General features: G+C 48.0%; 1 protein-coding gene across 2 annotated transcripts; it reads left to right on the forward strand.

Annotated features, from left to right (window-relative positions):
- Positions 1 to 747: 747 nt before the first annotated feature.
- PLEKHO1 (pleckstrin homology domain containing O1) lies at positions 748 to 23,876 on the forward strand. 2 transcript variants are annotated; one of them, XM_052795685.1, is made up of 7 exons: positions 748 to 1,180; positions 2,029 to 2,175; positions 14,549 to 14,689; positions 16,159 to 16,263; positions 18,488 to 18,589; positions 19,108 to 19,874; positions 19,955 to 23,876. In XM_052795685.1, the coding sequence occupies exons 1-6, from the start codon at positions 1,151 to 1,153 to the stop codon at positions 19,870 to 19,872; spliced, it is 1,290 nt and encodes a 429-aa protein (XP_052651645.1). In that variant the 5' UTR covers positions 748 to 1,150; the 3' UTR covers positions 19,873 to 19,874; positions 19,955 to 23,876. The 2 variants fall into 2 exon arrangements, with proteins under 2 accessions (XP_052651645.1, XP_052651644.1); XM_052795684.1 differs by having other exon boundaries at positions 19,108 to 23,876.
- Positions 23,877 to 25,512: the final 1,636 nt, after the last annotated feature.

The raw sequence follows: 25,512 nt of genomic DNA on the forward strand, positions 1-25,512 counted from the left end.
TAATCCAAGCATTCAACCACTGCTTTTGCTTCCAGCATATAATGTTTTAAGAGATGTTAGCAGCACAAGTACATCATCAGTATTCTCGACGCATTAATTCCAAAGTACTTGGGTTAAAATACAGTCTAGACTCAGTAGTGTGGGTGTGCGCCAGACTAAGGATCAGATGGAAGGTTTTCACTGTAAAGCAAGCAACTGATCAATTGATCAATGATTTATCAATCTCTTTATCTATATAGTTCTGAACAGAACTACTTCCTCCTTTCTCTGTTTTTCCCTCTTTTTCATGCATCTCTCCTATAAACCCAGTCTGTGACCTCAGTCCCATGCTCAGATAGTTCCAGACTCGCAGGACATACAGGAGGGAGACCAAATAAGCAGAAAAAGGGTATATTTTAAGAAGCCAAGCAACTCCTCACTTTTGGGAAGCTGTGCTCTGAATCTCACTGTCTTTTTGCAGTGTAAGTCTCTGCTACAGACCCTCACTGCTGGGAAGCAGTCCCTTCTCCCCTGACCCCCTCCCCAGGGAATCTCCTCCCTGCTCCTCTCTGCAGGGTGCTTTTGTTTATACTTCTAAACACTCCGCCACTTTCTTGGCAGAAAACCCTCCCAGTGCCACCTGGCCACTTTTCCGTCTCCCAGGAAGTTTTGCAGTGACCTGTGACACAGCCAGGAATGTGGCTCGGACATGTGCTGTCTGCTCCCGTCCCCCCCGCTGACCCCAGCCTCGACAGACTCACATCCAGCCACACACACATCCAGCCACTCACATCAGCAGTGAGTCAGAAACAAAGAAGAAAAACCCTCGTGGGCTGCGATTCGCCCTTTATTGTGAACTCCAGACGTCATACGCGCAAGGCTATAGATGGAGCTCGGGAGCCCAGGCCAGCCCAGTGCAAGCCCACGAGAGCTCAGTGATGGTGGTGGTGGTGCCGGTTGGTGGGGGGGGATGCTGTGTCTGTATGGCTAAGGATGTATTACAGAGGCGGGCTGGTCTTAATGTAACTAGAGAGCTTCTGTAATCTACAAAGGGTGAAGACAGAGAGGGAGTAAGAGGAGGTACCCTGTGTATTTCCCAGCCACGCTCTCCCCAAGAGGAGGCCCTCTCTGACCCCCCCCCCAATCTCCCTCCAGCGCAGCACACCAAGGAATGATGAAAAAAAATAATTCTGCAAAAAGGGTGAGTTGAATCGGTTCTTCTCTGGGGCACGGTGGGGTGGGGGAAGCTCCCGGATATTTTGGGGAGGGGGGCTTGTCTCTTGATTTCCAGTTGTTCGCTTTGCCTCTGACCCCCTCCTGCCCTTGCCTTGCAAAAAACCCCCCCTAACCAGATCAAAACAAAACCAAACCCAGCACCCGTCTCTCCTTCTCTCCTACTGCCCAGCGCCTCTCCTTCCTCTTGAATTCGCCAGGCGATACTATTCGCCGTTTAGTGCAGAGCGATGTAGGCAGGCAGTTTTCATTTTTGATCACAAGGAAATGATAAAATACAGAGACACCATCTATCTGTCGCTCTCTGTCTGCTCTGTGCCGTATGTGTGTGTCTGCTGTGCTCAGAGATCTTATTGCTGTCTATGAAGAAATCTTAAATATAAACCCATACATAGATTTCGCCTCTAGGATTAATTGTTCATAAAAGGCTCAAAAATGCAATTTTCACTGCAGTAAAAAGATCAGCTAGTTTAAATTCTCCCCAACAGCCTCCGGTTCCTCTTTCCACAGACAAATGCACGTTGTCTGAGGCAAATGTAACATAACAGCCTTTCTTATATAATGCACAGAGTGAAAACCCTGCCTGCGATTTTTGCATCATCCCCTTGGTATTACTGTTGTTGCTTCATGTCTGCAGCAGAAAAATCTATGTAGAGTGAATCAAGCAAAGTACCTTGGTCCCAGCTTTGGTGGAGAGAGGGGCCAGAGGGAGGGGGAGGCAAAAGTTGGGCAAAGAGGGAGGGGGGGAGAAGAGGAGTGTAAAACCAAGAATAATAATAGTTTTCCCCCATTTTCTTCCCTCTCTCTTTGTGTTAGGGGCAACAGGATGGAAACCAGCAATCTGTGCAGCCAGAGAAGGTCGGCTGGGTGCGGAAATTTTGCGGGAAAGGCATTTTTAGGGAAATCTGGAAAAACCGTTATGTGGTTTTGAAGGGAGATCAGCTTTACATCTCGGAGAAGGAGGTAGGATCGGTTTCGTTTTCCTTTCCCATCCCCCCTTCCTCCCCTTTGCATATGAAAAGCACACGCCGAGCAGCCCCAGCCTTTCCCCAGCGCCCCTGCCCAGACATCACCCCTCCATCGCCGCCTTGGGTTGAGGAGGTTTCTCAGGGGCTTCTCTTCCCCCCAAGTCAGCAGCAGAGAAACCTGGCCTGGGTTGGTGTGTCAGCTCCAGCAGCGAGTCTCACAGACAGCTCTGGCTGGGAGACATTTTCCCAGCACTGGACACATGAAAGGATTCACTTAGTGAGAGTTAAAACCCTCATCCTTCTTTCCGCCACGATGAAAATGCCAGCTTCCTTCTGTGCCTGTCCTCTGTCATCAAGTTCGCCAGTGGTCTTGTTCCCAGCTGCTGCACTGCTCTATTTGGAAATAACTGTGGTCTCCCAACTGGAATTGAGCCCTTCTCTCTTGTATTTTTTTTCCCCCAAACCACGCCGCAAGAGGACAACAGGGAAATTTAACCACAGATTCAACACCTTGTTGAAAAACGTGTCCCCTCTCCTCCCCCTCATCTCTGCTCACCATTGGCTGGGGTTTGGGGTTTAATGTAGTGTTTACATTAGACTTAATTGGATGTGACCATCAGGCTGACTGTTGCAGGCTCTGGCAGGCTGGGATCCAGCTGTCCTTGCACAGCCTCCCCCCTTAGTTTTTGTCTTGATAAATTCATCAGGAAGAAATCCCCAGGCAACAGCACTCCTACCTCTGATTACCTTTTAAAAACTCGTCGCTAGCACTAGTGAGAGTTGTACCCACAAGAAGAGGCAGAGGGGCTGTCTGGAGTCAGGCTGGTGTTAGGACAGGGCATTTGGGGTAAAAATACGGATCTGGGTCTCTGTGCGTTTCCTCCCATAAGTGGAGGTCCCTCTCTGACGGGCATTGGAGGGTGGTCTGTTGTTCAGATGCATGGCTGCCTGGCCCAGCTTTACCAGCTGAGGATCTGGAGAGGTAATAGGGTCCAGAGTGCCAAGCATAATATGATTTAGAGGCTAATTGAATCACGGGGCATGGCAAAATACAGATGGATCAGGGGTTATTAGAACACAGAAATAACCTAAAAGTGGACTGAAAGCCCAGGTCGCGCTTAGCTATGTGTTGGCATTTCACAGCTTGCTCCCATTGATCTCTTGGCTGCTCCAGAACCAGAGAGAGACATAGGCGTGGGGAGTAAATGTTGTCTGCAGGCTGGGGTTGGGTGCCGTAGAAATGCGCAGGTAGAGACATAATAAGAGAAAGATTAGAGACTGTAGGCAACCCTAGTGGTAGTGAGACACTAAACCTATGATGAATCTATAGATACATTTATAGATGGGAAAAGTTAGATGGAAAGATGGATGCGAGAGGTACACAGCGAGTGGTACAAATCTCCTTTGATTTGTGGTCCTTCCAAATTTTCCAGTAGTAACGCAGACTGTACAGCATGTATTTCTCAACAGCAGGCCTGCTTGTCTTGCATGACTCTTACAAGCAGCTCACATACCTCTGGGGCCACAGATCAGAGTTTAGAAACTGCTAGACAGACAGATTACATGGCTGGAAGGATTTTACCTGCTGCCTCGTGTTCTACCAGTCTGGGTCAATGCCTTTTCTGTACTGGGGCCCCGATTCAAGGCGGCACTGAAGCATGTGCTTGAGCAGAAACATATGTTTAAGCCCAGTTAACGGGGATCGAACTGGAGCTTGTACTTTTTGAGCCAGGACCTGGAAGAGAATAATCACGACCAAGTCCAAATGATAGGGGAGGTGCCTGCTCGGATCAGGCTGCATCAGCTGTGCCGACACAGTTGGAACTGCTGGGAAGGGATTGGGAATGGGCGGGATTGGGAATAGGCAGGACTAGGCAGCTCAGTAACGATGAATTCCCTGCAGGCTGGGCAGATGGATAGATTCTTAACAGTGTTAGCAGGATGCTGTATGGTCCTTCAAGCAGCTGTGCAGGTGCAGTATCAGCGATGTGATTGAATAGTACTGTAATTCACAGCTGATTTAGCAGGGAGGTTGTGTATGTGGTTTTAGGGGGACTTAAGAGACACAGGAACTTTTCAGGGACGTCTCACCACCATTCAGTGGGGGAAGGAGTCATATGGGTGGGTAGAGGGAGAAACTTGGCTCTGCTGAAGCAAAGGCAGAACAAGGACACTGGGACTGTCACCACAGTGTCTCTGCAGGCGGAACAGGAGGCCTGACTGCCACTCAGGCTGCACTGACTGCCTGAGCCCATGGGCTGCATTCTGCCAGAGTTTAGGACCTCCTCAGAGTACCTTTGCTAGGGAGAGGGAAAGGGCACTTCCAGAGAGCTATTCAGTGCCCATAAGCCCTGAGCAGCTTCTGGAAGTACCTGCTACAAATACGCTGTGGTGCCTGCACTCCTAACAGGGGAATGCTCGCAGGGGAGGCCAGCCGAGCGGCTGGGCTCCATGCTAGCAAACTCCTCCAGAGCTGCCCCATTTGGAGGATCCTCCCAGACCCTCTGTCTGCAGCCCAGACCTGCACAGCAGCTGTCCAGGACAGCAAAGCCGTGCTGCATTGGCACAATACACTCCTTTAAGCAGTTGTGCGAACTCTCCCTTTGATGGGAAATACTCTGGATCTTGCCTGGGAAAACAAGAGGGTTTTCCAAAATCCTGGCCACCCTGAAGTCACCAGCTAGACTGCCACTGGCTGCGGTACCACTGGGATGTCCTGGACACCCAGCAGTGCTGGGTGGGTGGTTATGTCTCTCTCCAGTACCTCAACTGTTTGAACCCTAGAGAATAAACTGACAGCAAAAGGCTCTACTTGTCTAAGGAAAGCCTGCACAAGCGAGAATGTATTCATACAGTAATCTACACCAGTGAAGATGTGCAGGAAAAAGATGTCTGTCTGTCCGTCCCTCCCTCCCAAATATGTCCAGGTAGCTACCGCTCAAATATCTGTGTGCTCTGAGCCCAGAAGAGGGACGAGGCTGGCTGAGGGGCCATGTGGGTGCTAGTTCTGAACAAGGAGCACTTGTGTTTGTTTCAGGGAGTGTGTGTGTATTTCTTTACAGGGAAAAAACTAACACATGTGCAACTGAAGCAGCACTGTGGCTCTACGCGTATGAATATGTGTGTGAAAGACGATAAATAAAAGTATAAAAGCTGGTCATAAGAGATTTGTTTGGCAATATGTGAGCCAGTTGGCTAAGTCCATATGGTTAGTTACATAATGCATAAAAACTTCTCTATCACTGGTTTATCTTAAAACTGGGAATGAAGAATATGCCTGTGTCACTGGGTACGGCATCTCTGGGAATCTCAATATATGAGGTGGCTCCAGCCACCTGGCACGTGGTACAGTGCACTGCCTGTCTGGGTGAGCACGCTTGTGTGCGCGTGTGTGGATGGAGGGCATGCGTTTAGTGTGACTCCCTGTTGCTGTGCGTTTCCAAGACTCTCTGTTCAAAGACAGACGGGTCTTTTAACACATGTCGTGGGTTTTTGATACTGACTGGACCTTTATTCCTTAGCAAATCCAGGCCTTCACATACCAACAAGAACTGAGATCAGCCCCGGGGAGGCCCATAGCCAGGACCCCTCCTGTCCACAGGTCCTAACGTGTTCAGAACTCTGCTCCTGGAGCATGAGGCTCCCTCTGTATGCTCACTTTCCTGGCAGCAGGTGCCTGCAGCTCCTGCAAATAGCTTAATAAATTGGGATTTGTCAATCAGCCTCTTTTGTTTTTTCACACACCAGATTAAGCCCAGTGGAGGAAATGGAGCCACTGCTGGGTTGCGCTGATGAGTTGTGTGAGAGGCTCTTTGCTGCTCTGGAGAAAGGCCTCTCCACTTCTGAATCCCTGCCACTGCTGGTGTGGCTGATGGGGCAGGCACTGGATGCAGCCAGAGAGAGAATTAAGTAGCGGAGACCCTGAGGAGACGTGAATAGAAAACTCTAGTGGAAATGGTCACTAGACAGGTTGAATCTCAGCCCGATTTCTGCAGTGATGGGAGAGGAGACTCAATTGTCTGTTTCTGCAAAAGATCAAAGTCCTCCTCTGCTATAAATTATTTCTGTTCCATCAAAGCAACGTGGAGCTTATGAGCTTATGAGTTAACTCTCGTATTAACCTTGGTGTTTCTTGTCAGCTCCTCTTAAGCTCAGTGGCTGCTCTAGAACAGAAGGCAGGTTGTTTAGTGGGTAAAGCAGGACTCCTGTCCTCTCCCTGTCAGCTCAAAGCACCACAGAAGAAGGGGTTAAATACCAGGACTCCTGAATGCTATCCTCAGTTGTGCCATGCACTCACTAAATGAATTCAAACCAGACATTTATTTACTTTTGCCTGAATTTCTCCATCTGGAAAGCAGGGCTAATAACACTCATCTCCCTAAGGCACAAGGTGCCTAGGAAGGGACAATTGTCACACACTGTGGGATCCCTTGGGAAAGATGTCAGCTCAGGGCAGGTAATGATGTTGCATGAAGACAACACGAAGCAGTAAAACTGCTTGGAGATAAGCACCAGTCTGATATCTGGAAGGGCTGAATGGATAGGTTTTCAAAAGGCTAACTCCCACAGGCAGAGTCAGACTACCAAAATCCCATCAATATCCACATTGATACCTGCTGGGAATCTGCATGCTTTTTCAATTGCCTACCTAGGACCTCAGCTTGCAGGTTAGAGACTAGCCCTGATTTATTTATTTTGGTTAGGAGAAGATGTGAATGCCTGATGGAAGCCTGGGCTTTCTGCCTGGCAGAAGCCAAGCCTGTAAGGAGAGGAAATATATTTTATCAGACCAGCTGATATACCTGGAAAATGCAAACCGGGCTTTTGAGTTATGTTCTTTTATTAGGGCATCAACCTTTGGAACCTGTGAAACCTGCTCTAACACCTAGAACCTTTGGCTCTTCCAACCATGCACCAAAATGGTAGCTGAGGCTTACAGACCTTGTTCAGCCAGGGGCTCTGAGCCTGCACAGAGATCTGTACCCCTGCTACAAGCCGAACTCTGTGAACTTATGCAAAAAAACCCCTTCATTATTTAGTATTTGGTCATCAGCCAAAAAAAGCATTCAGGGCAGAAACATGCAAGACAAGATGTGCTGAAGTGAGCTGAGCTCTGCTAAGCAAAAGAACATCTTCCCTGTATCATTTTTGCATTCTTTCCCCTTGCTGTCCTCCACACCGGTTCCCTCCCCCCCTGCAAATTTCTGGTAATTGTTCTCTTGTTTCTAGCACAGCTTTGTTATTGCTTTACACTTGGGAATAGCAGTCAGACTAACACAGACACAGCTGGGCTCCTACCACTTCCTGTCAGGAAGCCCAGGGCTGTCCAGACAGCATGAACGGACTCTGTGATGACGAGATGTTAATGAGGAAATGCTTCTCAGGGCTTCCTTAAGCCTTTTCTTGTTTGCTACCAAAAGCAGCGACTCAATTAGCACAAGAGCACTTGAAAAGTAGTCTGTTCTCGCTCCTTATTTGTTACAGCACCATCAAACACTGCGCAGCTCACTCTCTGCCTGGAAGGGGCGTGTGCGTGTCTGTGCACATTCAAAGTAGTGTCTAACATTCACATACATGTTTCATGCGTGTGATGGAGCCTGCAAAGTACTTGTGGTGTTTCTGTGCATGTGCTGTTCATGCAGTTGGTACTGTGACGACGCTTCATGGTGTGCATTTGCACTTGGTGAATGCCTCTGTGTATGGGGTGGCCATGTTTTCTGGCTCTGTGTCATGTCTGTGGTTGGTAGGTGAAGAAAATATGTTGCTGTCCATTGCATTCAGCGTGCACAAGGTGTAAATCAGAGCTGTGCAACTACATACGTGTTTACGGACAGGGGTGGTACTAAGTGTCAGTCTGATGTTTAAACCCTTGGCTTTCGGCTGTAGCCAAGAATAGTCTGTGACTGCATGGCTGGGACCTGCTGCCCCTTCCTCTCCTCTCCTCCTCTTGCTTTGCAGAGCAAGGTGAAAAGTTTCAGCGAAGTGTCTTTTCTGTCTCAATGACGCTGTCCTGCACAACCAGAGAGAGGGTCAAAGAACACTTAGGCACAAACAACACACAGCCTGACTCCCTTTCCCCGCAACAGAGGTAGCTTGTGAGATGAGGCAGCACGGCCTTGGGATTACAGCGCAGCACTGGGATGCAAAAGAGCTGGTTCCAGCATAGGGTGTTGTTCAGGGGCCAGTTGATTCTAAGAGACCGGTGTTTCTGGTAGCCTTGGCTGGTAACTCTTTGGGGCAAGGGACTGGAGTAGGTAGCAATTGTCTGCTGCCACCCCCTCATTAGCTCAGGGCAGCAGTCTGGCAGTGAAAAGGCCTGGAAGGTCATGCTCATGCCCTTGAGCTACTGAGTTCATGGTGCAATCTCCCACTCAGGATGCAGATGTGCAGATGGGAGGCAGTCTCTTGGAGCACTGCCACTTCTATTCTACTGAGGTCTGGAGGCTCTGGCTGAAACCGGGGTCCTGCTGCACCAGTGACTGCACAAACACACAATCTATATCCCTGTCTTCTTGCCACACATGCACTTTAACTGATACTAAAGAAGGAAAAATTGGACCATCTGCAGTGTCCCACTGTACACGGGCCATTTTACCCCCTGTGCATAGCATTTTGCAGGTCTCTGTTATTGTAATACCTGAAACTCTCCCAATGTTTCCTGTATTTCTTCTTCTAGTTCCCTTGCAGACCAGAACCGCACAGTTACCTCCCTTGTGCAGCCAGGGAACTGAGAAGAACAAAGAGCCAGTGACAGGACAGGCCATTAAACTCAGGTCTCCCCCGTCACCTGCCAGTCCCCTCACCACTGCTGCTTCCCGGCACTGCCAGAGCTCGTGTTGCAGACATGCGTGAATTCCTATCTTAGTGACAGCCTGATTTTAGCTAAGCTCTGCAGAAATTTCTGTCCCTTGATAGATGGTAGAACTGCTCAGCTTGAGGAAGTGAAACTTTCATCCTAGCTTGAGAGGGGAACATGGCTGATGCTGTCCCCAAGACTGCCCATGTTTGGATATTCAGCCTTACCAAGAATCTGTAGGTTTCTTGTTACACCCTGAGACACATTATGACCTCTTGAATGTCTCGTGGATATGTTACACTTGGTGTCTTGTGATTTTCTGCACCTTCCGCATTTGCTTTGAGCATGTCACATCTCAACAGGGAACTGCTCAGGCAAATCACCACCAAACAAATCTAAGGAAAACTGCAGAACTTTGCCTGGTGACTGAGTGACTGCAGCCCAGATCTGAATCAAGGAGGTTTGGAGTTGTTGCAGGTGACAGCTTGATGATGGAGGGAATTTTAACTCTCTGTCAGCAAGACACCCAAGGGGCAGTTAATTTAAACCGCATTAGGGATCCTCCCATTGCCAGAATGCTGTAAAGGAGCATTCACACAGGAGAAAACAGACCTTTGGAAGCATGACTAGCTGGAAGGCTAGAAATAAGCCCTACAAGCCTTTGAGAGAAGGTACTTTGGGTACCATGGCTGATGTTCTGATGCCCTACATGTCCACAGGATCGCCACGTCCCAGAGACACAGGGAGTGCCGTCGTGGCTGGCATACGTTTGGGCTGACCCTGCTGGGGCAGCAGCTGCGGGGGCGAGGCGCGTGAGGAATGCAGCTCCCCTCCTTGAACTTTAGCAATGCGCCAGCAATGTCAGCCTCAGTACATCTCACCACTGACTGCAGGCCCAGATTAGCCAGTGGCTGCATGGCTGTCTGCAGTGTAGCTACACCCCAAGCAGTGGCAGCTGCCACTGGGGGTGCAGGGACCATCTGGTCTAATGGCTCCAGGGTCTAACGTACCCTGCTTTAGGGACCTGGCTTTGTCTTAGGTAATGGGGGACACCGCTCTGTGCCTCAGTTTCCCTTCCCTTGCCTAGCCTACTTGGAGCGTGGAAGCATTTCTGGGAGCATGGGGAGGAGCCAGGCTGAACCCCAGGACAGGAAATTGTTCTGTCCGCCTAGGGCAGGTGCAATACAGATAGCAAAGCCAGCAGACAGCCATGGCAGCAATTGCTTGGATTTATTTACCTTAATTGTTTCAATCCAGAGCTTCCCTGCAGGGGGAGGAGTACAGGACCTACCTGCCCACCAAGCTCTGAGTCAGCTCACTGCATGCCAGGCACTCAGCAGCTGTGAGGAAGGAAAGACCTGCTGGCCACCTCCCAGCTGGGAATGATTTTGCCAAAATCAGCCATCCAGGCCTCTCCCTTCCTAGCACATTAAGCCAAGCGGTCCCTGATTCCTCTCAGCCTCAAACTACAGTGTGGGAGACCTTAAGAAAGGCTAGTGAAAGCAGCAGGATCCAAAAAATAGCTACATCTGCAGAGCCCCAGCTGCTTCACAGGCAGGTGTGCAAACCCATGCAGTGGACAGGAGAGGATACACCACCCCAGAGAGGGAAGCTTCTTTTTGACTCCCTAAAAGGATCTGTAGAAAAGAGGAACTGTCAGGTCCTGGAGAGCCTGTTTAAGCCATCTTCTCTGCAAGTTAGACAAACTGTCTGGGGATGGGGGACCAGACTGAAGACTATTCAGAGGACATACTCAGCCCTTCCCAGAAATCAGACCTTTTCTTGAAGTGTTTCAAGTTTAGCATCTGAGACTAAAAATCACCCCTCACTTTCAAAAATCTGTGTTTAATCTATATTCAGCAAAGAAGAAGAAAACAAACAAGCAAATGTAATGGTCATAGTAAATCTCCAGTACTAGGATTAATTCCTCAGACACAGAGCACCCTGAGTGCGTGACGAGCTGTGGTAGGGCACCCTGACATAAATGAAGATCAATGCTACTGTGCTGCCCCTGCCATTCCCCTTACAAACCACATCGGGTGACAGAGAAATCATGCTTCGTTCCCTCCTACTGAGAACTGACACCTGAGGCTACTTCTTCCCAAAGGTCTCCAAAACTTCATGCAAAGACCCATACGTTTCCTGGGTGCTGGGAACACATCAAGCCAAATTCTCTGCTGGTGAAACCTGAAGGGTTTTATTTGCATGGCTCTAATCTCACTGAAAATGTGGAGGAGAGTAGACACCCTGCAGGTTTGTCACCCACCTCCTATTGATGTAGGTGACCAGGATTTAGGCTTCGCTGACCATGTGGTTCCAGAGTTTTGTGCATCTTTAGGGGTTGCTTTTTGCTTTTTTTTAAAAAGGATGGGCTGCATGACTATCTTCAGCCTCTGAGCACTCATTCTCTCCTGCCTCTGAGGTTGCTCAGTTCTGTAATTCATGCCACCACCTCCCTCTTTTTGGCCTCAGTAGCCTCCCACAAAGGACAAAAGAGCTGGCTGGTACTTTTGAAGTTTGCCTTTCACCTTCCTTCTCTCTAGTTTCACTGCTTACACACTGAATGCTCTGTTCTTTTGCTCTGCTGCTTACTTCTCTGCCTCCGTGTCTCAGTGCAGGAGAGAGGGGAAATCAGTTGGCAATGCCCCTTGTGAGACAAGACCACTGTCCTTCCTGTGCCCTGTGAAACCACTGCCACTGCACTACAGCAATGGAGCCCATTTCAGGCTGATGCTGAGACCTCTTCCCACTACCAAGGCAGAACAAAGCCACATTCAAATGACTAAATTACAGCCCCATTCATTTTATGGCCTCATTATACTACCAAGGCTGTGTACAAGAGGGAATCAATTCAAAGTGAGCACAAACCTGCCCTTCCTCCCTGTGCTGCAGCTCTGGCTGAAGGGCAGACATACCCTTAGGCACCTGACTCACTCTGGCCCACATCCTTAACCGTAGCCGTGCGTGCACCCACCCTCACAAAATACCTGGGGTGGGAGGAGGGGAGGCTGAACCTACCCACCTTGTCTGCAACTTAGAAATGGGACCCCGACATCATCCTTTTGATGCAAATAGATGTTGCTTATTCTCAGTTCTTAAGCATTTTGTAACTGGTCTACGCACACATATGGCACTTTGGTGAAAGCGATACACCGTCTGAGCATCATGCGTGAGCATCATGCGTAGACAAGCACAGTGTTAGAGCCCTGGCACTTGTCAGTCCAAGTCTTTTAAATGACTAGTACATCCAAAGGGTATTTATCTGAACCAATTACACCCGTCCTTTCTGCAGCCTCCTGTAGATGTTCCTAGAGGCAACATATTTGAGTCCCAGCTCCCATGAGTTCACAGTGCAGGCTGTGCGTGTCTGAGAAAGGAGGGAAATGCTGGGGAAGTCCCAGTGACCTACATGAGCAAACATCTGGAGTAAGGACTCCTGCCTCAGCTGCTGTCTCACAGCTGGGGGCTCAGAGGGGATCAGCTTTTCCTGCTGCAAATGAATAGGGCTGAATTCAGCCAAGATTCTTGGAAAGAGGTGGATTGTAGGATGGTACTGGGAAGAGATAAAAGCCGATTAGAAATGCACGGGGAGGATATGTAGATAGGGATTATCTGTGAGGTACATTTCCATATCTGTTCATAATAGCCCATGCACAGTGGCTATTATAAGCAGAAATAAGCAATAGCTTCTGGGGCTTCAAGAATAGCTGTGTACTGTGTCTGCCTCCTAGTTCTTGAAGACAAACTCAGGGGACAGAAGGAAAAAGGATAGATGGGGAACTGCAGTCATTATGCAAGGCCAGATGGTCAGTTTATCTGTGTCTCTGGTTAGGAAGCTGGTTACAGCATTTTAGTCAGCCTCTTTGTTTAACTTCTATTGAAAAAAACATGGGGAATTCCTTTAGTGCCTCCCAAAACTAGGGAGGAAACATATTAAATGGGTGGAGTCCTTTCAAGAAATCCAAGAGCTAAGACCTCATCACCGTCTGCCTTTCTGCCACCTGAGTTACTCAAACTCCACTGCAGATCCCAGCCTGTAATGACCCTGGCTGGAGTCAGATTAAGCAGATTGACATGGATTTGAGCCTGCTACAGTTCTGTCCTTAGCGGACATGCAAAACCAAGTTCTTTCCCATCCCAGTTACCTACATTCCTTATGTTTACTGTGGAAAGAGTAGAGCTGCCCTGTTGTAGAAGTGGGATGTGAGTATAGTGCATTAAAGAGAGCAGTGAAAAGGAAGGCCATACAAAACTAAAGGGGGCCAGGCAGAAGACAGGCTGTGCATTCCCTTCTTTGCTCCAAGTGTCCTCTGAGCAGTGGCACCTTGAGGCCAGGGGTCTGTCTGTCATGGGACAGCGTCAAGAACCCTGGCTTCCTCCCCAGCTCAGCCACACAGCCTTTGTGACCCTGTGCAAGTCACATCTTTAAAGGTCTGCAATATTTATCTATAGCTGTGTGCCTGTCATACCGTGGCTGATAGAGAAGGTGTTGGGGAATGGACGTGGAAGAAGTGAGATCTTGTAGAAGCTGCAAAGTGGCCACTCGATGGCTCTCTAAAGGACAACGAAGAAATGCTTCTGTCAGTGAAGGCCAAGCCTGAGCACTCTCTTCCTTCTTGAAACCTTCCACAAATCCCCTGACTGCCAAAGGTCTCTGGAGACCTGACCAGCCACCCACCAGTGAAAGCCTGGCAAGCAGCTGCCGAAACAAACTCCACAATCTGGGCAGTCACTGGGGCCTGGATGAGTTCTGCCCATGGCCCCTTCACAAGGGATGAGACTCAGCAGCAGGGGAGAGCAGCACACGCATCCTGTCGGTAATCTGGGACTGGATGTGCTTCATCCACCCCCCAAATCAGCTGTCAGCACAGGCTTCAGTAATATCACCAGGGTAAAAATAGGAAGTGCAAATCTTTATCCCTCAAACTTTTGTTATGCTCTCTCCAGAAAAGCAACAAGCGCTAATATGATTGCCCCTTTTAATCAGCAGATGAAAGTACACCTTCCTCCCAGCATCTCCTGCCTCCGCATGAACCTCCTCCTAGCAGACAGGGTCCTCTCCTTGCTGCTGGAGTAAATCCTGTTCATTTTGAGGGTCCACAAGCATAAAAACTGTGTCTGATCACACCTGCATATCAGTTCAGCCTAGCCCCAGTAACTTTGGGGGTGGGAGAGGCAGTTAAGTCCCAAAGGAATCTGTAGCAAAGCAGGAATTAACCTAGGAGACTGTGATTTTCAAGTTATCCTAATAAATATGTCCCTCTAATTCCAGAAGAGACTCAAGTCAAAACTATCATGTTGAAAATCTCTGCTTCTCCCCCCCAAAACCAAGTGTAGCACTCCCCAGCTAATAGTGCCATTACGGCATTTATGTCTTAAGGTGGAAGACTCTTGCACAATGATTCAGTGACCACCTAACACACCAGAGGCTCCAGCACACATTCTGTACATTGAAACCCCCTGTGCAGACAGCAGCTCAGCGAGGCACCCCGCTGGCTTGGACCAGCAGTCCTGCTACTACTGCCTCTCTGTCTGACATCTGCAAGGCTGTAATTTTATTTTTGTTTTGCAGGTAAAAGATGAAAAAAACATACAGGAAATGTTTGACCTGAGTGATTATGAGAAATGTGAAGAGCTCAGGAAGTCCAAAAGCAGAAGCAAAAAGAACCACAGCAAATTTACCCTCGCCCACTCCAGACAGCCTGGAAACACGGTACGCTTTGCTCTCAAGCACACGGTCAGCCCAAGAAAGCCATTAGCTCTTGCTGCAGGCCAGGCTGCCTCTCAGTTGCCTGCTCCAGGCCTGAGGTTTGACACAGTAATTGGGGGGTGAAACTGGATAGCCTGAGTTGTGTAGGAGTCCAGATCATGTCTCGTGGTTTAAAATATATGAATGTCCATTTACCACGTCAGGACCAATAGCAACAGTGGCATATGGAAAGAGAAGCAGTGTTTCTGCTGGGAGAGGACTCAGGCCTCTGGTATACTAAGCAAATATGACCAAGCACTTAGCTCTGGATCTGTTTACCTGAGAGTATTCTGACTTTGGGAAAGGAGGGTATCAGAACATTTGCCAGGAGCAAAGACAAAGCCATTTTACTGCCGCCACTTGTGGCAGTTGTGGTTTAGCTGACTGCACTTGTTTATTCACAGGAGGAGACAGGGAAGGGAGGGGTGCTGATGGTCCCTGGGTTTGCTGCCCAGATTTGGGCAGCATCAAAAGAACTGCACGGGAATTTGTCCCAGGAGTACTTTCTGCCCAGAGGAAAGCTAACGAGTGCCAGAATGGGGGCACTGCTACCTAGGAGCAGGACTTCCCACGAGGTCTCAGTTGCCACTGCAAAAAGAGAGCCAGTCTCCAACTACAAGCTGTCTCTGGCACGCACCCACCCACAGCCACACATGTGATCTGCATTTACACTATTCATTCTGACTTGTTTCAGTAGACCAAGCTTGCCCACCCCACACTTTGATAAGGATTGTATAACACCATGAAATGCGAAAAGGGAAGGGGAAAATGGAAAGCGGCTGCACTGTCCCCAAGCGCCCTGAGCAATGGAGAGAATTGAACAAAATGCCGTGAAGGCTAAAACTCATTTCTACTGAGTATCTAACTTAAAAAAAACCCTAAGGATCCTGCATCCCCTGTACATGCTGTATTTTCAGAACTGCTCTGCCCTCAGTGTGCATCTGACATATCAAAGTATGGAAAATCTGGTTCCTTCTGTGGGTACCTACTGTAGCTGCTTGTTAACAGACTCTGTCAAAATCTGAGGTGGCAACAGATAAATCGCATGTGAGCAGCAGATGCACAGAAAGGCTGCATCATCGTTTGATGAGGGCAAAATCTAGGATGGTGTGTGGGAGGGCAAAGAGGGGGAAGGAAGAACTGCAGCCATGAGGGAAGTAAATATGGTACACAGCTTTTGGTTTGAAAAGCTGGGTACTGTAAGGAATCATGGTCTGCTTTGCAAAGGGCTGCCAAGAAGCAGAGAGGCCAGGTGCAGCGTGTGGCAGACCAGTGCCGTTTTGCAGGACTGGAGGATCAGGTCTGCTTTGCATTTTCCCACTAAGGCAAGCCAGCTGTAAAGGCCGTGTAGCTTTTCTGTGGGCAGGGACAGCATGAAAGCATCTCTGTATGAGTTTAGTCACTGGCACTGACCTGAATGCCCTCTTTTGCAGGCACCAAATCTGATATTCCTGGCTGTGAGTCCAGAAGAGAAAGAGTCCTGGATTAATGCCCTCAACTCTGCAATCACACGTGCTAAAAACCGCATCTTAGATGAGGTAAGCAGGACTCTGAGGGCTGGACCCAGGCTCCATTGTCTCAACTTTAATCTTGGATGAAGATTTTAGACTGCAGGAGACAGCAGCAGCCCCTCCTATCCTCTCCATTTCCTATTTAAAAGGAGTGCAAAGCCATTGGTTTTTTATGGACTGCACTCAAACACAGCCACTAACACCTATAGAGTGAGCTCTTCCGAAGGTCTGGGAAAGTTTGGTCCTCCCAGCCTCGGGATTAATGTGCAGCACCGGTGCAAAGTCATGGCATGGGGCAGCTGCCAAGGCTCTGTGCCCCCCCGGCACACCTGGCCCCAGTGAGATGCCTACACTTTGGAGCCCAGCCTTGCCTCACACAGGGATGGTGGGACTATGTTTGGAATGGTTTCCCAGGGCTTTGGAGAGTCTGTCCTCCCATCCACTGCTCCTGAGTGAAGATGCAGTGTGCTCATGTTTGCAAAGGAGCTTTAAGTAGTGGAACTGAATTAACTGAAAACCAATATAGTCCTATGCTATCTTCAGAGCACCCTAATAGCACGGCACCACCTGTCAACCCACCTCAGTCCATCTTCATCCCGCCTACCCCTCCCCTCTCAATCACCATCTCCCAGAGACAGGCCCATTTCCACTCTTTTGGCTGAAGGAAGGGGACTTACTAGGCATTTAAACTTTGCAGATCCTTTCCTACTGTTCAAGAATCAAACCAGGAATGTTTAATCCTGCCTTCTCAGCACTGTGTGGCATATATATTTCTGTCAAGACAAGTCAGGCTTTCCATTTAGTGGAAAAAGAAGGGACAACCAGAGAGATGAGGCATCAGTGCACTGTGGGACAGCAATAGGAGGACCCTGGAACAGTATAGCCCTGCCTACTTGAGAACACATCTAACTAGCATAGCTCCTACCACTTCCAAAGTGGCAACATTATTGCTGCATGAAATTCCCAAAGTAACTACCACAATTATGCAAAGCAGCTTCTACTAGAAAAAAAAAAACCAAAGCAACATCAATTCAGCCTCCTCCTGGAGACAAAGTGTACGCTTAAAACCACAGCTGAGCTGACAGAGACCAGGTTTACATCAGTATGAGCATTCCCACATAGTTTATTCCAGTGTGAATGACAACTACTTTGAGAAGGCTGTGCCCCTCACTACCAGGGCTGCAGTTTGAAAGAGCATTTCAATGCTGTCTCACATTAATGCTTCATGACAACTATTCTTCAGTTTAGATCTGTTTCAGATCTATCTCATCCACATTCAGCTTGCTGCAATACAGGCAACCCACAGCTGTGATGCTGTTTGTTCTCTTGGATGGCAACACAAAACCCTGTAGTGAAGGAAAACAAAGGTCAGACCATAGGAAAAGCTGTAGAGCAGAAAGCAGCATAGCAAACAATGGTATAGATTGCTTCAAGGAAAGTCTGTCACTGAAATCTTTACAAACAGATTCAACAGATAATTGTCAGGAATTACTTAAGTAGATCTGATCCCATCAAGGCATAGAGGGGAGATACTAGGGAAACACCCCAAGACTCTTCTAAGGCTTGATTCCCACACCCCATTCCTTGCTGGCTCTACCTGCAAATCTCCTCTGTGCAACTTTGTAAGCACATAGATCAGCGAGTCCCACCTACAAGTCCTGGACCAGTGATAGCCCTTGGGACCAGTACATGCAGGCAGGTTTTACAAACCTATCAGTTCTGTGTGTGCCTGAGCGCACTCCCTAGGGAGGGTGTTACAGACTGTAGCCACCCACTAACACCAGGTGGTCAGGCTGTGCTCCCCAGATGCAATCCTGGCACAGCTCGGCAGCCAGAGGAGTCCAGCAAGTTAGCACGTCAGGAATGCACTGCCTTTCTCATTCCAGCTCGGCACTAGGTTTGGTTCAGGTGGTGATCACAGCTTTCCTCCTGTTCATCAAACATTTGCACTACAGAATTGCAAAATCTGTGTTTGAGGTCAGGATTCACTGTTTGCAACCCAAGCTTCTGCCTGCTGAGCGCTTCTGCCTGCTGAGCACTCCTGCCTGACAGCCTTTAGCAAAGGATCCTGGCCCAGAGGTATGTGGGAGAAGTTTATCCTCAGCATATGGCCAGGTCACAAGAGAAAGGGAATCCTGGAAGAATAAATGATCTGCCCCAGTGCATCTGGCTAATTACAGCTACAGAAACTAGGAATGGCTCGTTATTTCCTGTGCTCCCAGACATTCTCTAGCCTTTGTCACCACTTTAGGTTACTGTCGAAGAGGACAGCTACCTCGCCCACCCAACACGTGACAGAGCAAAAATACAGCACTCCCGACGCCCTCCAACACGGGGACATTTGATGGCTGTGGTACGTGTAACAAATTCCATACACCTGCATAGGTAAAGTTCCCTTGTAACTATTTCATTTACAAGTAGATACAAGTTCTGGCCTGAACTGAAAATTGTTATAAGACCTAGGGCTGTCCTGGGTGATCAGATCTAGTCTTCCATTCTAGTAGACTGTTGCGTTGTGCAAACCCTTTTGCAAAGTGGTAGCTTGCCTTCACTAACACCCATTTTCCTGATGCCGAAAATGAAATGCTCCTTCAAGTTCCTGATGGAGAATAGCCACACAGCTGGGGCACTCAGTCATGGATTAGCATAGATGGCTTGTCCAAGGCTGTTCAGCTGATCCACGTCTCAGCTAGAACCACGAACCCAGCATATCTGTGCCTCTGTCACTAGGTCACACTTGCTAGTATTCATGGTCCATCTTCGCATCCCAGCACAGGTGATGCATATCTCAGGTATAAGAGACACTCAGAAGTAGTGTGCAGCCATGCCTGTTCCTGTGACAACACAGGTCTTCTTTGTCTGCTTCTTCAGGCATCTACCTCAACCTCTGATGGCATGTTGACACTTGACCTGATCCAGGAGGAAGACGCCTCTCCAGAGGATCACAGCACCTGTGAAGAGAGTTTCCGGGTGGATCTGGATAAGTCAGTGGCACATCTTACTGCTGGACGGCGCCGGTCGGATTCAGAGAACGTCAAGTCATTGGAGAAAGGCCAGACAGGGAGCCTCCCGAGACGGGAGGTGACCTCATGGGACAGATCCGGGCAGCGCAATGACTCCTTTGACAAAGGGACCATGTACACACCACAGGTCCCCAAAAAGCTCTCGCACTCAGAAAAGAATAAATGTGCCTCCATGGAAGAAATTCTGTCTCGGCGGGACTCTTCCACGCACCGGGCGGTGCTGAGGAGGGGGCTGGAGGCTCAGTTTGCCTCAGCAGAACCAGAGCAGCTGTCCCGGATACAAGAACTGGTTGCACTGAAACTGGAAAAAACTCAGGAACTGCTGACAGAGGTGAAGGGCTATGGGGAAGGCAAGAGAAAGACCAAGGATTCCAACACCAGCACCACCACCACCACCTCTTCTTCCTCATCATCTTCCAAGTCGGACTCTGAAAGGATCCTGCAGGAATCTGAGAGGTTGCTGGGGGAGGCTTCCTCCACCTGGAGCCAAGCCAAGAGGGTGTTGCAGGAGATCAAAGAGTTGAGGGACCTGTACAAACAGTTTGAACTGCAGCAGTCGGACTCAAAACCCAAACAGAGCTCACAGTCTCAGTACAGGAAGAGCATGATGTGAAGGCAAGCCTTGGGATTGGGAGGGAGGGACAGGGGAGGGCGGCCATTTGGTCTTTTTTTTTAATTATTATTATTATTTACAGTGTTCGAAAGAGTGAAAAGGTGCCTGTTCTCACCCAAGTTTGCTTCTCAAAGCTTGAACCCTTCCTTTCCTCCATCACATCCCCTGACGAAACAACCCTGCGTTCCAATAAATTCAGTTACAGTTTATACCTCCTTTTTTAAAGAGCACCCTTTGCACCACAGGCCCCCAACTTCTGTCACGCTTGGAGGACGGAAGAAAGCACCAGTTCCTAGTAAACACCCCTGCATGCCTGGAGCAGCACATGCATAACAACGGGGACAGATGCTCTTGCGCTGTATAAGCCCTGGCTTTGCTGCTCTAATGTCTGAGCTGTATCCTGCATTACAGCTCCTTGACCAAGAGTCTTGTCTTGTTCCCTCACTGTCCTCTTGGAAATAAATGACAAAAAAAGGTGTCCGTCCCAGCCAATGCTTGGAAGTCCCCATTATCCAGGAACTATCTTGAAGATGCTTGGAAGTTCAGGCTGACCTCAAGTTTTAAGTGAGTCATCAGAGGCACTCGCTGGACTGCAGCTAGTGAGGTTCTGTCCTGGCACAGGTCTCTTTTGTGAACTCCTGGGGTCAGCAGCTGTTATTCTTGTGGTACATATACAGCCCTCCAGAAGGAGGACTACAGGTATGCAATCTGTGTTCAAACTAATCCTGTCTGTCCATTGATGCTTTACAGAACCCCCTTGGCCCTGTGCAATGGGAGTTAGCAGCTCTATGTCTTCCTTTCTGTGCAAATAGAGGATCAAAGCCTTGAATCTAACAGACAGCCTATATGGGTTGTTTGGGGGGATTGTTTTCTGGCTTTTCCATTTTCATTTCATTTTTTTTTTCCTTTTCTTTGAGCTGAGGGGAAATGGAAAAATCAGGGTTGTGTACAGGCAGCAGCCGGCAACCAAGAGCCAGAAGTAGTTTTGGTAGGTTTGATTCTGTTCTCTCATGCATGCACAGGCTCGGTTTCTGCCAGTCAGACTGCAACAGATAGTCCTTGTTGCTCCCCTAAGATCAGAATCAGACCTACTGAAATGAAAGCTGAGCCTGTAAGAGAGCTCAAATACCCTCATCTTGGTGATGCCAAGCACTTTGCTAAATAGGTGGCTCAGTTTTCATGCCTTTAAGCAGAAAGACAAGAAAGGAGGATGTTAAGATGTCTCACAGGTCTTAAAGTACACCAATGTGGTAACATCCAACTGTTACTTTTTTTAAAAAAGGAAACCTAATTCCCTTACCTACATTGCAAATAATCCATGAAAATATTAAAGCCAACAGAGTTATTCCCTGGTCGCAGTTGGTGTTGTCTATTTTCTTTTAATGGTTGACTTCCCTTGGAAAGGAGATTGGTTACTTTCACTTGTGTCTAGTCAGCTTTACTATGCAGGTTCATGTTGACGTGTAGTTGCCAGCACTGCAAAGAAAGCATTTCTGCTTTTTTTAATTAGTCCTTCTCCCACTTTCCTGTTAGAATTACTGGTAGAATTATTACTGTTCCTATTATTTACAAACTTCAGATCTGACCCTTGCAACAACCTTTCACATGTTCCTGACTCTAGCACAGCTCATTGCCCACTCTTAAAGGACAGTTTTGAAAAGGCATCACTCTTTCACCTAAGCTCTTGTCACACAGCGGCATGCTACAGCTGTCCAGGGGTATACATGTCACGCTTCCAGCATTTTTGTTCTTTTCAATTTTTTTTCTCACCTTTTCTATCACTTGAAGGATCTGTTTGGATGCATCAGAGGAAAAAACATAATCTCTAAAAGAGATTAAAAAAGAATGCATGTCAGCCACTCTGATAAAACCCTCCCATTCAGCTCTTTGACTGAGAGAAGAAAAATAAGCAAATATTTTCCAGATGTGACATTCAGCATTAAAATTAGCCTTGTTTTCAAAATAAGAAAGCTAGTCTAAAAACCGGGAGGTTTGAATTGCACTCAATCGGGATGGATGTGCGTCGTGACTGGCCTACTGGACTGATGTCAAAATGTAAGCATGAAAATACACTTGATCCTGACTGTACAGGGGTCATGAAGCACTCTCAAGTCTTTTTTAAGCAACAAGGTACTATAAAAATTGGCTGATTAACAGGGTGAAAACAGTGCTGGAGGCAAGGCTGAAACATTGAGCAGTCACCCAAAACAGGTGACATTTTTTGTTAGACAGGTAACTAAGGGCATCTTCATTTCACTGCTGCCTCCCCAAGATTACGGCACTGAATCACATCTGATAAGACCTAGAGGTCTGGACGCAGTGTTGCCATCTTCAGGTCTCTGCTGTCCAGAGAAAAGGGAAGCATTACACACTTGTCAGAGCTGGGCAGAAATACAGGACCATTTCTGCTCCTCAGTCCAACTTGTGCAAGCCTTTCAATTTTGTAACTAGAACAAGATTTGGAGGAAATTATGGAGCTGACTTAGGAAGTTAGGAAGAAACTACTTCCAACCTGGGAAGAATTGCAGTTCTCATCCTGGCAAAACCCAGGAGGCAATTTCCTAGTTCCAGTCTGAAAACCTAAAGGGCCAAGTTCGATGCAGCTCTAGGTGCAGCATTTCCATTTGGACAGCAGAGTGCTGCCTGGGTACTGAGCCACAGCACAACAGTAGGAGTGGCAGCTTTTCTGCTCCCAGTGCTAGGTTCTTGCCCTAGAAGATGTCCAGCTCTCACACTGTTCGTGTCTTACCCCAGGCTCTTCTCCTCCACTCTGCAGGGAAGAGAGTGCATCAGGCTAGCACGAGTACAACGTGACTTAGGACAATTTTTCAAACTGTACAACACAAGATCCCAGATGTGATCAATACATCGGCTTCTCCCTCCCTTCTCTCCACCTCAGCTCATGACTGCTGAGTAGGATCTTGTGAAGATTTACTATTTCTAAAATTGATTGGAAACTTTCTTTCAGAATATGTTCCCTGTTAGAAAGCATCATTCCTGATGGGGCCCAGGGAAAAGGAATAACTTAGGAAGAAAAAAACCATGAGTTTTCAGAGTAGAAAAGTATATTTTTCACTTGGGAATATTTTTGTATTATACCAAATGTGAATTTTTCCTTAAAAATCTCCAAGTCAAAATAAAACATTTTGTTTTACCAACTTCCCCCCTTCAAGAAGCCTGACACTTTTTTCCACAGGCAATTTTTACATTGTTTTCATTCAAAACAAAATTAAACTCAAATTGTGGAATTCTTCACGAGGCAGAAATGCCAGGCTCCAACCGGGTCTGATTACCAGGCTGTGAAAACTTCAAGCCTCAGTTCAGCCTCTGTGCTGCCGAGCATTTTGTATGACTAGGTCATGGCTAAGAGACCCAGTCACACACCAGAGCCAGAGCAAAGGGTTCTGTGTATTATTAGATGCTTCACAAGAATATCTATAAACTCATTCCTACATTAGGAGCCTCTGACTCTAGACATTGCACAAATTGAAAGGATCAAAATATCCCTCTCCCCTTCTCCCACATGGGCTATAATTCTGCCCTCTTTTTATTCTTTTTTAATTTATTTTAAATTTTGCAAAGTTCTCCCCTCTGTCAGTCCTCTGGGATTAGAGACAAAAAGCCAATTATGAGCAAGAATGGCATGTGTATGGAACACATGCCAGCCACATTAGTGCTGCTGTTTCTTTCCTTCTTGAGCACAGCTTCCTGAGTGGAGAACTGACAGGGAAGCTGTGGCTGGGCCTGCCAGAGGGGAACCTTCCTGAGGGCAGGGAGCAGTGGGTTGAGCCTGTTTCCTTCCACCCAGCGGGTGTAGTTCATTGACAGATCACAGTGAGCGACAGTTTACTTAGCCATACAGATGGCTAAGGAAGGCACTGAACACACAGCGACTCTCACCCTTATTTTCTCTAACTGAACCACATTCAAAAGGACTGAGTAGAAATTCTGCTTTTTTCAAAAAAAACCTACAAACGGCAATAATAAAAATGACTCAGCCGCAATTGCAGTGATTCTCTGTAGTCTCTTCTCAGCATGCCTACGCCAAGGAAGCCATTCATGCCAGGGAGGGTGGGCTGCAGTGGGAACCTCCCTCCAGCCCAGCTTGCTAGTGCCCTGGGTGGTCCTTGCACCAGGGGATGGGGAGGAATTTATGATGCTGCAATAAAAAGGGATCTTCCTTGTGAATGGATTTGCAGTCCATGTACTGTAACACCCCTAAGTCATCGAAGGAAGGGAATTGTCCTTGAATTGCCACTGGAACCTTTGAAAAGGATTCCAGCAGATTGTTTGGAGACTTGTGAGGATTCAGGAGCCTGCTTGTGTTTTATCATGCAAGTCACTCAAATGGAAAACGTGCCTGAACACTGAAGTGCTTCACAACAGCCAAGAACGAGGGTTTGCTGTTCTCTAAGGCCCATCCTGTGGCTGCCTCCTCCCCAGTGCCTCAGACATAATTCAGATGATTCCAAGGCAGCAGTTCACCCTCACTTCCACCACAGCCCAGAAAATCAAGCACAGAAAATTCGAGCTTCAGTCCAGCAGGCCTATGGGGAGACTGCACTTGCAACCTGAGACAACCTCCCAGTCATCTCCAAGACATTAAGCTCAAGTGCTGCAGTGGTAATTTCAGCTTCCGAACTCTCTGGGACCATTGCTGTTCTCGTCAAAAAGCCCCTCAGAATTGCTCTGGGCACTGGGCAGCAATTTTTCAGGAAGATCAGATGTTAACATATGAATAAAACAAAGAGGAAAATGGAAGTTTCTTTATACCTGGCCTCTACACAACAGGATGAAGGACAGAGTCCACCTGGAAGCTGAGAGGTTTTGTATTTTGCTTTCATGCCTGTTTGGTGCTTAAACTTTTCCCTCCTGTCTCCTTTCCTCTTGCTGCACCGGCCCCAGCCTCTCCACAGAGGAAGTGTCCCCATGAATGGCCGTGTCTGCCTGCACCCACGGGCACCCTTCACCTGGCTGTACTGTGGCACTCTGCAGGTGTCTATGCCAAAAATAAATCAGTAGGCATGGTGGCTCAGCAGGCACACCTCATGCCAGCATGTGCCTGGGATGCTTCACAGCATAGCAAGGAAAAATTTGCAAGGGAAGCAAGCAGTGTCAAATGCGAGAAAATAATTTTTATAAAAGCAGTTCAAGAATTTGAAGAGCAAGATCCCTTTCTGCTTCATGCACTGCATGCCTGAGCCTGGAGGGAATCTCAAATCTGAAGAAAGCCTGTCCTCCAAGGACTGCACTTGACACGACCCCACGAAGGGCAGGCAGATGGCTCTCGCCACACTGAGCACAGCACTGCAGCAGCCACGGGAGCTGTCAGGATAGCTCTCAAGGGAACAAACATCTGTGATAGGGAGGGGGGTCAGGGCTTACTGACCACGACTATTTGCAGCACCCATGTTTGGTATCATTGAAAGGACGAGAATGAAAAGCCTCAATTCTCTGTATATTGAAAAGCTGACATATAAATCAGAGCAAGCTGAATGCCTGAAGTAGTTGGTGCAAGAACAGCTATAAATGTAAAATAGGAATTGGTATCAGAGAAGTGCTGACTGTGGTTTGACTTCTCTGTGTGCCTGGGGGAGGCGGGGGCTGTGCTGTCTGCCTAAAACAGAAGTCAGGGATTAA

Source organism: Harpia harpyja, chromosome 9 (genome assembly GCF_026419915.1).
Source record: "Harpia harpyja isolate bHarHar1 chromosome 9, bHarHar1 primary haplotype, whole genome shotgun sequence".
Lineage (NCBI taxonomy): Eukaryota > Metazoa > Chordata > Aves > Accipitriformes > Accipitridae > Harpia > Harpia harpyja.